Genomic DNA, 17,052 nt, shown 5'->3' with positions numbered 1-17,052 from the left:
TGGGCACAGTGGCTCATGCCTGTAATCCCAGCATTTTGGGAGGCCAAGGCGGGTGAATCATCTGAGGTCAGGAGTTTCAGACCAGCCTGACCAACATGGAGAAACCCCCTTTCTACTAAAAATACAAACTTAACTGAGCGTGGTGAGGCAGGAGAATCACTTGAACCCGGGAGGCAGAGGTTGCAGTGAGCTGAGATCCTGCCATTGCACTGCAGCCTGGGCAACAAGAGCAAAACTGTCTCAAACAAAACAAAACAAAAACTCCTTTTCTTTCTTCATTGATTTGCGACCACGTCTGTCCAGAACTTGTGGGACATCTTTGTCTTCATCAGGTTGGCAGATACTCCAGCATGGCCTGCTGGCTACGGAGGCCACCATCCACAGGCTCAATGGCTCCGTGGTGGCTCCTTCGGGCTCCCACTTCCAGAGGGAGCCAGACAGCCGCATCTTTGCAGTGGACGCCGCCCGCCCCCCAAAGTCTGTTTTTCAATGACAGGCTCTACCTCTGAACCTCAGCTTAGATCCACCTTTCTCTACCCCCCCACCTCTTTTTTTTTTTTTTTTTTTTAAGACAAAGTCTCACTGTCACCCAGGCTGGAGTGCCGTGGCGCGATCTCGGCTCACGGGGAACTCCACTTCCCGGGTTCAAGCGATTCTCCTGCCTCAGCCACCCGAGCAGCTGGGAATACAGGCACCTGCCATCACGGCCGGCTAATTTTTGCATTTTTAGTGGAGATGGGTTTCACCATGTTGGCCAGGCTGGTCTCAAACTCCTGACCTCAGGTGATTCACCCACCTCGGCCTCCCAAAGTGCTGGGTTAACAGGCGTGAGCCACCGCGCCCGGCCCGATCTACCTTTCTCTGACAGGATTCCTAGAGACTTAATATTATTATTATTATTATTATTATTATTTTTTTTTTTGAGACGGTCTCCGCTCCGTTGCCCAGGCTGGAGTGCAGTGGTTACTGTAGCTTCGATCTCCCAGGCTCACGGGATCCTCCCACCTGACGGCCTCCCGGCCTCCCCAGTAGCTGGGAGTACAGGCACGCACCACATCCGCTACTTTTTAATTTTTTTTTTTTTTTTTTTTTTTTTTGAGATGGAGACTGCTCTGTTGCCCAGGCTGGAGTGCAGTGGCGAGATCTCGACTCACGGCAAGCTCCGCCTCCCGGGTTCACGCCATTCTCCTGCCTCAGCTTCCCGAGTAGCTGGGACTATAGGCGCCCTCCACCATGCCCAGCTAATTTTTTGTATTTTCAGTAGAGATGGGGTTTCACTGTGTTAGCCAGGATGGTCTCGATCTCCTGATCTCGTGAACCGCCCGCCTCGGCCTCCTAAAGTGCTGGGATTACAGGCGCAAGCCACCGCGCCCTGCCCTACTTTTTAAATTTTTGGTAGAGTGGGGTGTCATCATGTTGGCCATGCTGGTCTCGAATTCCTGGCCTCAAGCGATCCTCCTGCCTTGGCCTCCCAAAAGCTGGGATTACAGGTGTGAACCACGGCGCCAGTATGAGCCTCAATGTTTGAACCATCAAATTTTACATGTATTGACACACGCCCCGTCTTGTTTTTCTAAATCTCATGTCATCGTTTGTATATTGGTTACCCATAGTTGACTTTGGAGCTGAGGGTGGACAGAGCTAACATCAGGTTGCACATAGGAACCGAGTGAGGTCAAGAAAAAGTAGCGCGAGCTGCCTCGATGGCCCGGGGCGACCTCACTTGCGTTTCCTGTCTGGGACTGCGCCCACGCGGTCACGTGGCCCGGAGGGCGCGCGGCGGCAGCGGCGCGCGCGCACAGAGAGGAGGCTCCTTGCCAGGTGAGCTAGCAGACGGGGGCGCCGGGGCGGTAGGAGGGCGCTGCTCGCTGAGCCGGAGTCGGGCTCCGGTCCTCGCCACGGACTTTGAGAGGGTACCCGGGGTCAGACCTGGCAGGTGGGAACCGGGAGTGGGGAGGATCCAGGGCGGGGGCGGGATGCGCATATTCGTGGAAACGCTGCAGGTTGTGGACAAACTGCCCCAACTGGCTCCTTTTCCCCGAATGCCAATTTAGTGGCCTCGTCTGATAAGAAAAAAATAAGAAATAGATTTCAGAGACCCTATTTCTCTCTCTCTCCCTCCCGACCTCCTTTATTTTTTTTCTTTTCTGTTAATTTTGAGCCTTATAAAACTGTAGCGTCAGTATCCTGGTTTGGATCCTGCAACTTAGAAAAAGAACATTAGTGGAAAAAATAATAAAGGCTGTGGTTTAGTTAATAGCATGTACCCATGTTAATTTCTTAATTTTGACAAATTGTACACAAATGTTAACATTAGAGGAATTTGGATAAAAGGTGTACAGGAATTCTTAGTACTATCTTTGCAACTTACTGTACATCTAAAATTATTCTGAAATGAAAAGTTAAGAAACAAAATCCTAAAGCAAAGTGCAGCAGGCCATTGTTCACCAGGGAGGGCTCAAGTTAGTTCCTCTTTGTCAGGGAGTTAGGCATGTTTGACCAACTTGTTTGCTAAGGCAGAGTTGTCAGGCTACTGAGTGTAGATTCTTCTGTCCAAAGGTTTCTGGGCAGGAATCGGTTTTCTCTTTCGATTCTATAAGATATCTTTGGAACACCTGTTGTGCATAAGCAAACGAGACACAAAAAGTCTCTGCACGAGAGAATATACAGTCAGTCTAGGTCAGGTAGGAAGTAAGCACTATTAAAAAGATTCAGTAAAACCTCCCAGAACTGGGACGACTCAGATGTGGAAGAAATCACATCTGGTCCAAAGGAGTCAGGAAGGCTACTGGAGGGAGTGCTGTCCTGAACTGAGGTGGGTCTGAGAGGAGGCAGCATTTCTGGGGTGAAGAATGGCACCAACAGAGGCTTGCAGGTGACCAAGCTGAGCTGAGGGAGGAGCCCTGGGAGCAAGTGCAGTTCCTCTTATGTGGAGGCACAGGGTACATCCAGGGAGTACTGCCAGATGAAACTGGAGCTTTGTTGTAGAACGCAGGGTGACACTTCAGTTGGATACATTATTTTCATTTTTATGTTTTTGAAACGGAGTTTCAACTGGACACAGTGGCTCACGCCTGTAATCCCAGCACTTTGGGAGACCAGTCAGCAGATCTCCTGAGGTCTGGAGTTGAAAATCAGCCTGGCCAACATGGTGAAAACCTGTGTCTACAAAAATACAAAATTTAGCCGGGCGTGGTGGTGGGCGCCTGTTATCTCAGCTACTGAGGAGGCTGAGGTGGGAGAATCGCTTGAACCCGGGAGGTGGAGGTTGCAGCGAGCCGAGATTGCACCATTGAACTCCAGTGTGGGCGACAGACAATGGTGCTATCTCAGCACCAATGTCACCGTTGAACCTCAACCTCCCAGGTTCAAGCGATTCTCCTGCCTCAGCCTTCCAAGTAGCTGGGATTAAAGGCACCCGCCGCCATACCTGGCTAATTTTTGTATTTTTAGTAGAGATGAGGTTTTACCATGTTGGCCAGGCTGGTCACGAACTCCTGACCTCAGGTGATCTGCCCTCCTCAGCCTCCCAAAGTGCTCGAATGACAGGCGTGAGCCACTGTGCCCAGCCTAAATTTCTTTAAAAAAGGAAAACAGGGTGACATTGACTCTAATTATACGTGCCATGGGAGCCATGGAACGTTTTACAACAAGAGAGAGATGTCATTCGGTTTGTGCTTGGATATTATTGACTTGGCAGCAGTATGTAGGTTGGCTTGAAGTAGACCAATTAGGGAATTATCAGGCTAGCCTTGGGGAATTAAAGACAAGTTCCACCAGGGCAGTGAAATTAATGTGCGAAGAATGACATGGTTTGGGGAGGTTTTTGTGGGTGTAGAAGACCTAGCAACTGAAGGCATGTGAAGAACAAAGAGGAAAAACAATTCCAAAGTTTTGCTCCTGAGTGTTTTGGAGCATGGTTGAGGCATTTGCAGAAATAGAGGACTCAGAGGGAGACCTGGATTGGGGGCTGAGAGGATAGTGAATTTTGTTTTTAGATGGAGTCTTGCTCTGTCGCCCAGGCTGGAGTGCAGTGGTGTGATCTTGGCTCACTGCAACCTCTGCCTTCTTGGTTCAAGCGATTCTCCTGCCTCAGCCTCCCGAGTAGCTGGGACTACAGGTACGCACCACCGTGCCTGGCTAATTTTTGTATTTTTAGTAGAGACGGGGTTTCACTATGTTGGCCAGGCTGGTCTCGAACTCCTGACCTCATGATCCGCCCGCCTCGGCCTCCAATGTGCTGGGATTATAGGCGTGAGCCACGGTGCCCGGCCATGAATTTGTTTTTGAACAAGATGTTCTTAGATTGCTGGCGGGATATCCAGTTGGAGATGTGTATTTAACAGTAGTAAGAGAGGAAGCTCTTTTACAAAAGAAGGAAGCTCATTTACAAAAGGGACACAAGAAAGAAAAAGAGCCTGAGGGGACAGATATGAGGCAGTCAGGGAAGGAAGAGGATCAGATCTCTATTTCTTGGGGCTTCAGGAGTCAGGTGGACCTGGACTTAGTGAGTCAGTAGTGTCATAGCTCCTGCAAAGGTGGAGGAGGCTGAAGAATGAGACTTGATCTTGGATTTATCTATGAGGAAGTCACTGGTCATCTTTTAAAGAGTTGTTTTAGTGGAAAAGTGAGATGACTGTTAACAGACTGTAATCTATTCATCCTACAGCCTTTCCCAAGTGGTCAGAGGACTGGACAAAGAGCCAGAAATACTGTTTCTAGTCCCGGCTGTGCTGCTAACTACCATTGTATTTGGGGCAAGTCATGTATGCCTGGACTGGAATAGAAAAAAATACATCTGAGCTGGGCTCGGTGACTCACGCCTGTAATCCCAGCACTTTGGGAGGCCGAGGCAGGTGGATCATCTGAGGTCAGGAATTTGAGACCAGCCTGGCCAACATGGTGAAATCCCATCTGTACTAAAAATACGAAAATTAGCTGGGTGTGGTGGTAGGTACCTGTAATCCCAGCTACTCGGGAGGCTGAGGCGGGAGAATCGCTTGAACCCAGGAGGCAGAGGTTGCAGTGAGCCGTGATCACGCCATTGCACTCCATCCTGGGTGATAAGAGCAAAACTGAGTCTCAAAAAAAAAAAAAAAAAGACGTTAATCCTGGCTGGGCATTGGGGCTCACACCTGTAATCTCAGCACTTTGGGAGGCTGAGGCAGAAGGATTACTTGAGCCCAGGAGTTCGAGACCAGCCTGGGCAATATAAGGAGACCTCGTCTCTACAAAACATACAAAAATTAGCCTCTGCAAGAACAAAAAAATTAGTCAGGTGTGGTGGCACAGGCCTATAATCCCAGCTACTTGGGAGGCTGAGATGGGAGGATCACTTGAGCCCAGGGGTTGAGGCTGCAGTGAGCTGTGATTGTGCCACTGCACTCTAGCCTGGTCATCAGACTGAGACTCTGTCCATATAAAAATAAAGACTTTAATCCTAAAAGCTGACGCGTCTATTTTAGACAGCATATATTGGTTCAAGTTGTCTTTTAAAAGTCAAAGGTAGGCCGGGCACGGTGGCTCACATCTGTAATCCCAGCACTTTGGGAGGCCGAGGTGGACGGATCATGAGGTCAGATCAAGACCATCCTGGCTAACACGGTGAAACCCCATCTCTGCTAAAAAATACAAAAAATTAGCTGGGTGAGGTGGCGGGCACCTGTAGTCCCAGCTATTCAGGAGGCTAAGGCAGGAGAATGGCGTGAACCCGGGAGGCGGAGCTGGCAGTGAGCCAAGATGGCGCCACTGCACTCCAGCCTGGGCAACAGAGTGAGACTCCCTCTCAAAAAAAAAAAAAAAGTCAAAGGTATAAAGTATGAAGGAATCTCCGTGTTTATCTATTCAAGATTACCGTACAGTACAGAATCAGCTGTAGATATTCTTAGATTTCGTGGTACTGTTAAAGAAATACAATATTGTAAAAATGTTATATGGAAAAACACTCTAATCCTACTAATTTATTTTCATCTTTTGTTTTTCTTCTAATCTTTGTCCCTAGTACAGACAACTTTGAATTCTGCTTTTTATGTTTTACACTTGTATATGTGAGCATTTATCATGTTGCTGCATAGTCTATACTACATAGTATTTTTATTCTTATTTTATTTTTTTATTTTTATTTTTTGAGATGGAGTTTCACTCTCGTGGCCCAGGCTGGAGATTATTCTTAAACTATGTTAAATATACTATAACTCTAATACTTATTTAGTTAATTTTGTTTAATTACATAGTATTTTATAAAGTTGTTAAACCAAGATTTAACTATTTCTTTATTGTTCAACATATTTTATTACTTTCTAATTTTGTCCAATTAGAAATTAAATGATAGAGTAAATCGCTGAATGGATTGAACATAAAACAGGCATAAATACAGACTCATTTTAATTTAAAAAATTAAAACAAAAAAAGTCTGGGCGTGGTGGCTCACACCTGTAATCCCAGCACTTTGGCAGGCAGAGGTGAGTGGATTGCCTGAGGTCACGAGTTCAAGACTAACCTGGCTAACGTGGTGAAACCGTGTCTCTACTAAAATACAAAAATTAGCTGAGCATGGTGGTAGGTGCCTATAATCCCCCGTTACCTGGGAGGCTGAGGCATGAGAATTGCTACAACCTGGGAGGCAGAGGTTGCAGTGAACTGAGATTGCACCATTGCACTCCAGCCTGGGTGATACAGTGAGACTCCATCTCAAAAAAAAAAAGCCCTCAATAAAACCAAAAGGACCCTTTTATTCCTAGCAAAACCTAATAGTCTGGAGAACATGTGTCATGGAGCACACTTTGAAAAATACTGATACAGGCCGGGCACGGTGGCTCAAGCCTGTAATCCCAGCACTTTGGGAGGCCGAGACGGGCGGATCACTAGGTCAGGAGATCGAGACCATCCTGGCTAACACGGTGAAACCCCGTCTCTACTAAAAAATACAAAAAACTAGCCGGGCGAGGTGGCGGGCGCCTGTAGTCCCAGCTACTCAGGAGGCTGAGACAGGAGAATGGCCCGAACCCGGGAGGCGGAGCTTGCAGTGAGCTGAGATCCGGCCACTGCACTCCAGCCTGGGCGACAGAGCGAGACTCCGTCTCAAAAAAAAAAAAAAAAAAGAAAAAAAAAGAAAAATACTGATACAGAAACAATTTTAGAGCTCTGAAGAACCAAAAATCTAGTCCCCTAAATTGACAGTTGAAGAAAATAATATTCAAATTCAATAAACATTGATCTGGCTACCATAGTTGATTTCAAATGTATCAGTGGTACCCAAAAGTGTCCCCATAAACCCCGTTATGCTTAAACCCCGTTAAGAAATAAAACAGGCTCTAAGAAGTTAAATGACTTACCCAAGATCAAAAAACGGCAAGTGGTGAAGTGAGATTTGAACCCAGACCTCTTCTCTATTAATACATCCTGCTGCTTCCCTGGTCATCAACCCCGAATACATTAAACTGGTTGAATAGTAACTTCAAATATTTTCACTTTTGTGGAAGTAATGTGTTTCAAAAGTGAAGTTTAATTTGTATGGTATTTCATGTTATCTTACTATTAGCATATAAACAGTGGGAGAATAGGCCAGGCGCAGTGGCTCACGCCTGTAATCCCAGCACTTTGGGAGACCAAGGCGGGCAGATCACGAGGTCAGGAGATCGAGACCATCCTGGCTAATACGGTGAAACCCCATCTCTACTAAAAATACAAAAAATTAGCCGGGCGTGGTGGCAGGCACCTGTAGTCCCAGCTACTCAGGAGGCTGAGGCAGGAGAATGGCGTGAACCCGGGAGGCGGAGCTTGCATTGAGCCGAGATGGCACCACTGCACTCCAGCCTGGGCGACAGAGCAAGACTCCATCTAAAAAAGAAAAAGGAAAAGAAAAAAAAAAAAGTGGGAGAATATACAGTCAGCAGTCCCTGAAGTTACATTTTATTTTATTTGTTTTTAGATATAGGGTCTTGCTCTGTTGACCAGACTAGAGTGCAGTGGCATGATCACAGCTCACTGCAGGCTTGACTTCCCACCTCAGGCTCCAGTGTAGCTTGGGACTACAGGTGTGCACCACCATGCCTAGCAATTTTCTTTTTTTTTCCTTTTTTTGTAGAGATGAGGTCTCACTGTGTTGCCCAGGCTGGTCTGAACTACTAGGCTCAAGCAGTCCTCCTGCTTTGGCCTCACAAAGTGCAGGGATTACAGGCATAAGCCACCATTCCCAGCCTGAAGTTAAGTTTAAGAAACAGTGGGCAGGGATAAAAAACAAACAAAACAACAACAACAACAACAAAACCTCATTATGTTTAACTCTGAATAGCAGGAAGATGTACCCATGATGCCTGAGCTTATGTGGTGGATTGAAAAATGTTCTTAGCTAACTCTACAATTGCTTACTCTTTCCTTTTACAGCTTTTTCCCCTTGTGTTAACCAATTTCATTTTCTTCTCTGCTGCCTGCCTAATCCTGAACCACACCCTTCTTAACGCAGGCCAGAGGTTGCCCTTAATAAGCAGGAGTCTACTGCACTAGAGGTAAAACACAGCCTCCCAAGGGATTATTCTTTGATTCAATAAACATCTTCTTATCTACCTTGACAAAATAGATAAATCTCCTTTTTAAGGAAATAATCTTGTAAAAGAACCAAGATGATTTTATAAAAATCTTGAAAAAAATGGCTCCAGAATGTCTGTTAGATGTTGCTCAAACTAGGTATTTTAGACTTTTACTTTAAGTTCTATTTGAAGTCATAAATAATAAAAACTTGGTATACTCTGGTGTTAATTTCGTTGAAATTCTCCAAGTAATAGAAAACAGTGGCTAAAAGTGTTGGCTCTGACATCAGACATCTGGATTAAAAATCTGTCTCTGGGCCAGGGGTGGTAGCTCATGCCTGTAATCCCAGGATTTAGGGAGGCTGAGGTGGAAGGATCCCTTGAGGTCAGAAGTTCAAGACCGGCTGGCCCGAGACCCTGTTTCTACAAAAAGAATTAAAAATTAGCCTGGCAAGGTGGTACACATCTGTTGTCCCAGCTACTTTGGAGACTGAGGTGGGAGAATCACTTGAGCCTAAGAGGTCGAGGCTACAGTGAGCTGTGGATGCATTACTGCACTTCAGCCTAAGCAACAAGCAACAGAGTGAGATGCTGTCCCTTTTTTTTTTTTTTTTTTTTTGAGACAGAGTTTTGCTTTTTCACCCAGGTTGGATTGCAGTGGCACAATCTTGGCTTACCGCAACCTCCGCCTTCTGGTTTCAAGTGATTCTCCTGCCTCAGCCTCCTGAGTAGCTGGGATTACAGGCGCCCACCACCACACCCGACTAATTTTTGTCTTTTTAGTAGAGACGATGTTTCACTACATTGGTCAGGCTGGTCTTGAACTCTTGACCTTGTGATCCACCCACCTCGACCTTCCAAAAGTGCTGGAATTACAGACGTGAGCCACCGTGCCCAGCCTGAGACCCTGTCTCTTAAAAAAAAAATCCATCTCCACTTCTGGTTGGCTGTGTTAGTCTCTGTCTGCTTCAGTTTAGTTTTCATACTTAATAATGGTATCGTCTTGCAGAGTGTTTGTAAAGAATAAATGTAATAATCTAAGGCACTTAAAACTGTCCAGCACATGGAAAGCAGGCAACAAGTACTAGGTATTATTACATCTTTTTTTTTTTTTTTTTTTTTTTTTTGAGGCAGGGTCTCACTCTGTTGCCTAGGCTGGAGTGCAGTGGCATAATCTTGACTCACTGCAACCCCGCTTGCTGGGTTCAAGCCATTCGCCTGCCTCAGCCTCCCAAATAGCTGGGACTACAGGCGTGCACCACCACACCTGGCTAATTTTTTGTATTTTTTAGTAGAGATGGGGTTTCACCATGTTGACCAGCAGGTCTTGAACTCCTGACCTCAGGTGATCTGCCCACCTTGGCCTCCCAAACTGCTGAGATTGCAGGCGTGAACCACCACACCCAGCCTAATGAGTTTTAATAAGTGGCCACTCTAGTGAAGATATAGAAGTTTTCCATTACCTCAGAAAACTTCCCTCATGCCCTTTGTGGTCATTTCTCCCATGCCAAGCAACCATTAATTTGTTTACCATCATTGTACGTTAGTTTTGCCAGTATTTCATACAGTATGTGCTGTTGTTTATTTATTTATTGTTTTAAATAGTGATGGGGATCTCGCTATGTTGCCCAGGCTGGTTTCCAACTCCTGGCCTCAAGTGATCCTTACCTCAGCCTCCTGAAATGCTGGGATTACAGGTGGGAGCCACTACATCTGGCCTAGTATGTGCTTTTTTTGTTAGCATAATGTCTGGGAAAGTCATTGCATATATCGGAAATGCATTGTTCTTTTTTTTTTTTTGGAGACGGAGTCTCGATCTGTCACCCAGGCTGGAGTGCAGTGGCCGGATCTCAGCTCACTGCAAGCTCAGCCTCCCAGGTTCCCGCCATTCTCCTGCCTCAGCCTCCCGAGTAGCTGGGACTACAGGCACTGCCACCTCACCCGGCTAGTTTTTTGTATTTTTTAGTAGAGACGGGATTTCACCGTGTTAGCCAGGATGGTCTCGATCTCCTGACCTCATGATCCGCCCGTCTCGGCCTCCCAAAGTGCTGGGATTACAGGCTTGAGCCACCGCGCCTGGCCCATTGTTCTTTACTGACAAATATATTCTGTTGTATGGACAGACCACAGTTTCTTTGTTTTACTGCAGATGGACACTTGAGTTATTTCCAGTTTTTGACAAATTGAGTGATGTATGAATATTCCTGCACACATCTTAGTATGGATACAGGGTTCTATTTCTCTTGAGTAAATCCTGAAGAATGCAGTTGCCAGGTCACATGTTTATAAGAAGCTGTCAAATTGTTTTCCACAGTGGTTGTACCATGTTTTACTCACATCACCAATGTATGAGAGTTTCAGTTACTCCACATCCTCAGCAGCACTTGGAATTGTCAGTGCTGTGAGGTAGGATCTCACTGTGGTTTAAGTTATAATTGCCTGATGACTAATGATGCTGAGCATCTTTCCCTCCGTATATCTTCTTTTATGACATATCTGTTCAAATATTTTAAGGGTCTTTGTTTTTAACATTGAAAATGTATGGCATTTTGACCCTAAAAATAACTGAAATTCCTTAATACATGGTCAGATTTGTTTGGTATCTATATAAGGTTTTAATAGTGGAAGAATAGAGATCTCCACAACAAATGGAAGACTGAGATTAAATGTCTTTGGAAGTTTTGGCAAGCAGCTACTTAAACAGCAGGATATTTAGAGAAAAATGTTAGATGTATTTATACCCCCACACCCCACTTTTTTTTTAATGAGCCTTGAGAGAAGGATGAAATATTTCTAAATAGCTATAGCAAAGCAGCTGTTTTGAAATGCCTGGTGGTGAAAGTCCCTCATAACTGCACTCTGTACTGGAGGCACAAGGTTGAGCATTTCTGCTTCTCCCAACTGCTTCACTGTCACCAGGTGGGTGACTGGGGTGGTCTCCATGTGGGGAGGGTTGAGTGATACTAGTTGATCTGTAGGCATTTTTGCCAGGAGAAGTTTTCTGCAGGGAAGAAAGCAGGCATAAGTCCTCTGTGTCTGCTGTGGAGTCCTGCTAGCGTGCCAGTTTTGTTTTTCTGCCCTAAAAGCAAGTACAATCTAACCAAACCTGGTCTGGGTGGCCCGAGGTAGGATAGGAGCTCCGTGGGTTCCACATTGGTTGATTCAAGCAACCAGGATTGAAAATATTTGGAAAAAAAAATCCACAGTGCTCCAAAAACAAAGATGAATTTGCAGCACTCAGAATACGAGGTTAAATCCACGGGAATGAAGTGATGTATAGGCATTGTATTAGATATTATAAGTAATTTAGAGACAATTGAAAATATATATAAAGTACCCAGGAGGATGTGCCTAGATAATATGTAAATATGATACATTTTTATTAACAAATTAACAAAAAGTTTTTGCGGTACAGTGTTGCTCTGTAGCTCAAGCTGGAGTGTAGAGGCACAGTTATGGCTCACTGCAGCCTTCACCTCCCAGACCCAAGCAATTCTCCCACCTCAGCCTCCTGAGTAGGCATGTGCCACCAGCTAATTTTTAAAAAAAATTTTGGGCCGGGTGCTGTGGCTCACGCCTGTAATCCCAGCACTTTGGGAGGCCGAGGCAGGTGTATCATGATGTCAGGAGTTTGAGACCAGCCTGACTAACATGGTGAAACCCCCTCTCTACTAAAAATACAAAAATTAACTGGGTGTGGTGGCACGCGCCTGTAATCCCAGCTACTCAGGAGGTTGAGCCAGGAGAATTGCTTGAATCCAGGAGGTGGAGGTTGCAGTGAGCCGAGATTGCACCACAGCACTCCAGCCTGGGTGACAGAGCAAGACTCTGTCTCAAAAAAAAAAAAAAAAAAAAAAGTTTTTTTTTTTTTTTGTAGAGACAGGTTCTCACTGTGTTGCCCAGGCTGGTCTCAAAGTCCTCAGCTCAAGCAATCTTCTAGCCTCAGCCTCCCAAAGCCTTGATATTACAAGTGTGAGCCACCATGCCTGGCTAAGAATTTGAAGATCCAAGGAAATACACAGGGGTCCTGGAACCAGTTCCCCTTGGATTCCTTGGGATGATTGTATTTCAGTTTGTTTCTTTATTCCTCTCTTCCTTTATTCGGTTACTAAACAAGTATTTATTGAGTATGGAGTATATCTGCTCCCCACCCCCACGTGGTACCTCACTCCTGTCATCCCAGCTACTCCGGAGGCCGAGTTGGGAGAATCACTTGAGCCCACGAGTTGGAGACCAGCCTGGGCAACATGGCTAGACCCCGTCTCTCAAACAAACAAATGAAAAAACAAAACCTGGCTGGGCGCGGTGGAGTGCCTGTAATCCCAGCACTTTGGGAGGCCGAGGCAGGTGGATCACCTGAGGTCAGGAGTTCAAGACCAGCCTGACCAACATGAAGAAACCCCATCTCTACTAAAAAAAAAATAGAAAATTAGCCGGGCATGGTGGCGCATGGCTGTAATTCGAGATACTTGGGAGGTTGAGGCAGGATAATCACTTGAACCCGGGAGGCGGAGGTTGTGGTGAGTCAAGATTGCACCGCTGCACTCCAGCCTGGGCAACAAGAGCGAAGCTCCGTCTAAAAAAGAAAAGAGTTCTGAAATATTAAATATTTATAATTAGATTGCAAGGTCATTTATGTATGAGTGCATTCCTGGGATATTCATGCCTGTATAATACAGGAAGAAACTTTTTTCCCTGAAAAATTCAGCTTTATTATACAGTTATGCACCAAATTATGTTTCAGTCAGTGACAGACCACATAGAGAGTGGTAGTCCCATAAGATACTATTGTATTTTTACTGTTCCTTTTCTATGTTTAGGTATGTTTACATACACAAATATTGACCCATGTGTAACGATTTCCTACAGTGCTATAACATGCTATACAACATTTCCTATTCAGTGCTATAACATGCTATACATGTTTGTAGACTAGGAACTATAGGCTAAGCCATGTAGCCCAGGGGTATAGTAGGCTGTACTATCTAGGTTTGTATATGTATGCGCTATGATGTTCACACAATGACAAAATTGCCTAACAACACATTTCTCAGAATGTATTCCCATCATTAAGTGACACATGACTTTACTGATGGGTTTTTTTCATTTTGTTAGGTTTTTTGTTTTTTTAATTGTAAATTGACAGATTATAGCTGTCTATATTTATGGGGTACAAAGTGATGTTATGATTATGAATCAATGTGGAATAATTAAATCAAGTTGATTAACATATCCGTCATCTCAAATACTTAATCATTTTTGTGGTGAGAATATTTGAAATTTATTCTATGAGCAATTTTGAAATGTACAATACATTTTTGTTATATTCACCGTGCTGTGAAATGTATTGCAAAGGAAAAAACCTTATTCTTTCTGTCTAACTAGGACTTTGTGCCCTTTGACCATCATCTCCCCATTCCTCCCATCCCCCAGCCTCTGGTAACCACCATTTTTCTTCTCCTTTGAGTTTGTTTTTTATTTTATTTTATTATTATTATTATTATTTTGAGATGGAGTGTCGCTCTCGCCCAGACTGGAGTGCAGTGGTGCAATCTTGGCTCACTGCCAGCTCCGCCCCCTGGGTTCACGCCATTCTTCTGCCTCAGCCTCCTGAGTACCTGGGACTAAAGGCACCCGCCACCATGCCTGGCTAATTTTTTTGTATTTTAGTAGAGGCGGGGTTTCACCATGTTAGCCATGATGGTCTCGATCTTCTGCCCTCAGGATCCGCCCACCTTGGCCTCCCAAAGTGCTGGGATTACAGGCGTGAGCCACCACGCCTGGCTGATTGTTTTTTATTTTATACATAAGGGAGAACATGTGGTATTTGTCTTTCTGTGCCTGGCATGTTACACCTTGCATAATGTTTTCCAGTTCCATCCATGGTGTCCCAAATGACTGGATTTCCTTCTTTGTCAAGGCTGACTAGTATTCCATTGTATACACACACACACACACACACACACACACACCCCACACCTATTTTCTTCACCTATTCCTCTTTGATGGACACTTAGGTTGGTTCCATATTTTGGCTATTGTAAACAGTGCTACGGTGAACATGGGAATGCGGACGTCTCTTTGACATACTGATTTCAAATCAGTTTTGGGTAAATACCCAGAAGTGGGATTGCTGGATCTACTGACGGTTTCCTAACTACTCTTCTTCTTAACTACAGACAACCCGTTTTTTTCTTATGATAAAGACGGCATTTGGCTCATGAGCAAGGTGGCGAGGTCATCAAGTGAGTCGGACGTGCAGCTCTGGGAAACAGAAGAGGATGACATGACAGAAGGTGATTTAGGGTATGGCCTCGGAAGGAAACCTGGTGGGATTTATGAAGTAGAAGTTTCACATAGGTCTAGAAAAAGATCAGATGGAAGGAACTTTAGCCCTCCTCCATTTCCGAGAAAGGGAGAAGAAAGAAGTGAAGCGAGTTTTCAGTATTCCAAGCATAAGAGCCTGCAAGATACATTCCCTCAAGTGTCCAGAATGTCCAATTACAGACGACAAAGTAGCACTGGTAAGAATGCTGAATTTCCTCTCCTTTCTTTCTCCTGTGAATAGTATCAAAGGTATAACCCTTCCAAAATCTAAAATAAATAACCATATTGGATTTTAGATTTTTTTCTTTTTTTTTTTCTAGACGGAGTCTTGCTCTGTCACCCAGGCTGGAGTGCAGTGGCACACGATCTCGGCTCACTGCAACCTCTGCCCCCTGGGTTCAAACAATTCTCCTGCCTCAGCCACTGGAGTAGCTGGGATTACAGGCACGCACCACTACACCTGGCTAATTTTTGTTTTTAGTAGAGGCAAGGTTTCACCATCTTGGCCAGGCTGGTCTCAAACTCCTGACCTCAAGCGATTTGCCCGCCTTGGCCTCCCAAAGTGCTGGGATTACAGGCGCGAGCCACCGCACCCAGTCTTTAGAAATTTATCTTTATTCATCTCTTGGTATTGGTGGTAGTACAAAAGTAGTTGATGTTTATATTTCTAAATATTGTACAACTTTGAAGTACAGTAGTTTTATACATCTAATATATTTGTTAATGATATCTGTAAATGATTACCAACCTTGCTTTTTTTTGTGATGTACTTTTTTTTGTAGTCAATAAGTATTTATTGGGCATCATTAGGTGTCAGGCACAGGTCTAATTTCTGAGAATAATATCAGTAAACAAAATAGACAAAGGCCCTAATGTCATGGATTTCACATTCTAATAGAGGAGATAGAAAATAAACCTGTGGGCCAGGCGCAGTGGCTCACGCCTGTAATCCCAGCACTTTGGGAGGCCAAGGCGGGTGGATCACTTGAGGTCAGGAGCTTGAGACCAGCCTGGTCAACATGGTAAATCCCATCTCTACTAAAAATATAAGAATTAGCCGGGTGTGGTGGCATGTGCTTGTAGTCCCAGCTACTCGGGAGGACGAGGCCCAAGAATTGCTTGAACTCAGGAGGCGGAGGTTGTGGTGAGCCAAAATTGTACCACTGCACTCCAGCCTGGGCAACAGAGAAAGAGTTTGTCTCTAAAAGAAAAGAAAAGAAAAGAAAAAAAACCAAAACCCTGCACATCAACAGATGTGTAACATTGGGCAGTGGTAAGTGAAGGGATAGTGAGTGGTTATGGGAAATGGGCCGCTAGTATTTCAGGCCAGGGTTAGGAAGGCTTCTGTAAGGAGATGACTTTTTTTTTCTTTTTTCTTTTCTTTTCTTTATTTATATTTATATTTATTATTTATTTATTATTTTTGAGGTGGAGTCTCACTCTTGCCGCCCAGGCTGGAGTGCAGTGGTACAATTTTGGCTCACCGCAACCTCCGCCTCCCGGATTCAAGCAATTCTTGTGCCTCGGCCTCCCAAGTAGCTGGGACTACAAGCACGTGCCACCACACCAAGCTAATTTTTTAATTTTTAGTAGAAATGGGGTTTTACCACATTGGCCAGGTTGGTTTCAAACTCCTGACCTCAAGTGATACGCCTACCTTGGCCTCCCAAAATGCTGGGATTACAGGCGTGAGCCGCCACGCCTGGCCTTTTTCTTTTTTAAAAAGAGAGGGTCGGCCGGGCGCGGTGGCTCACGCCTGTAATCCCAGCACTTTGGGAGGCCGAGGCGGGCGGATCACGAGGTCAGGAGATCGAGACCATCCTGGCTAACACGGTGAAACCCCATCTCTACTAAAAATACAAAAAATTAGCCGGGTGCGGTGGCAGGCACCTGTGGTCCCAGCTACTCGGGAGGCTGAGGCAGGAGAATGGCGTGGGCCTGGGAGGTGGAGCTTGCAGTGAGCCCAGATCGCGCCACTGCACTCCAGCCTGGGCAACAGAGTGAGACTCCGTCTCCAAAAAATAAAATAAAATAAAAATAAATAAATAAATAAAAAGAGAAGGTCTCACTGTGTCACCAAGGTGGAGTGCAGCAGGGTGATCACAGCTCACTGCAACCTCAAAGTCCTGGGCTTAAGCAATCCTCTTGCCTCAGCCTCCTGAATAGCTGAGACTACAGGTATGTTCCACCATACCCG

At 45.2% G+C, this 17,052-nt stretch overlaps 1 protein-coding gene across 17 annotated transcripts in view; it reads left to right on the top strand.

Annotated features, from left to right (window-relative positions):
* The first annotated feature begins 1,778 nt into the window (after positions 1–1,778).
* CCDC125 (coiled-coil domain containing 125) overlaps positions 1,779–17,052 on the top strand; it is a 54,147-nt gene continuing 38,873 nt past the window's right edge. For 7 of the 17 annotated variants that reach the window (XR_012413713.1, XR_012413712.1, XM_073993566.1 and 4 more), the window contains exons 1-2: positions 1,779–1,821; positions 14,708–15,052. Coding sequence is in view for 12 of the 17 variants with exons in the window: in XM_073993566.1 (XP_073849667.1) it covers positions 14,749–15,052 (304 nt within the window). In the remaining 5 variants the exon portion in view is untranslated. Of the gene's footprint in view, positions 1,937–14,707; positions 15,053–17,052 lie in introns of all 17 variants that reach the window. The other 10 variants (XM_073993567.1, XM_073993565.1, XM_073993568.1 and 7 more) reach the window with 5 other exon arrangements.

This window comes from Macaca fascicularis, chromosome 6 (assembly GCF_037993035.2).
Source record: "Macaca fascicularis isolate 582-1 chromosome 6, T2T-MFA8v1.1".
Lineage (NCBI taxonomy): Eukaryota > Metazoa > Chordata > Mammalia > Primates > Cercopithecidae > Macaca > Macaca fascicularis.
The sequence above is the reverse complement of the archived record's forward strand: the minus strand, read 5'-3'. Positions and strand labels throughout refer to the sequence as shown.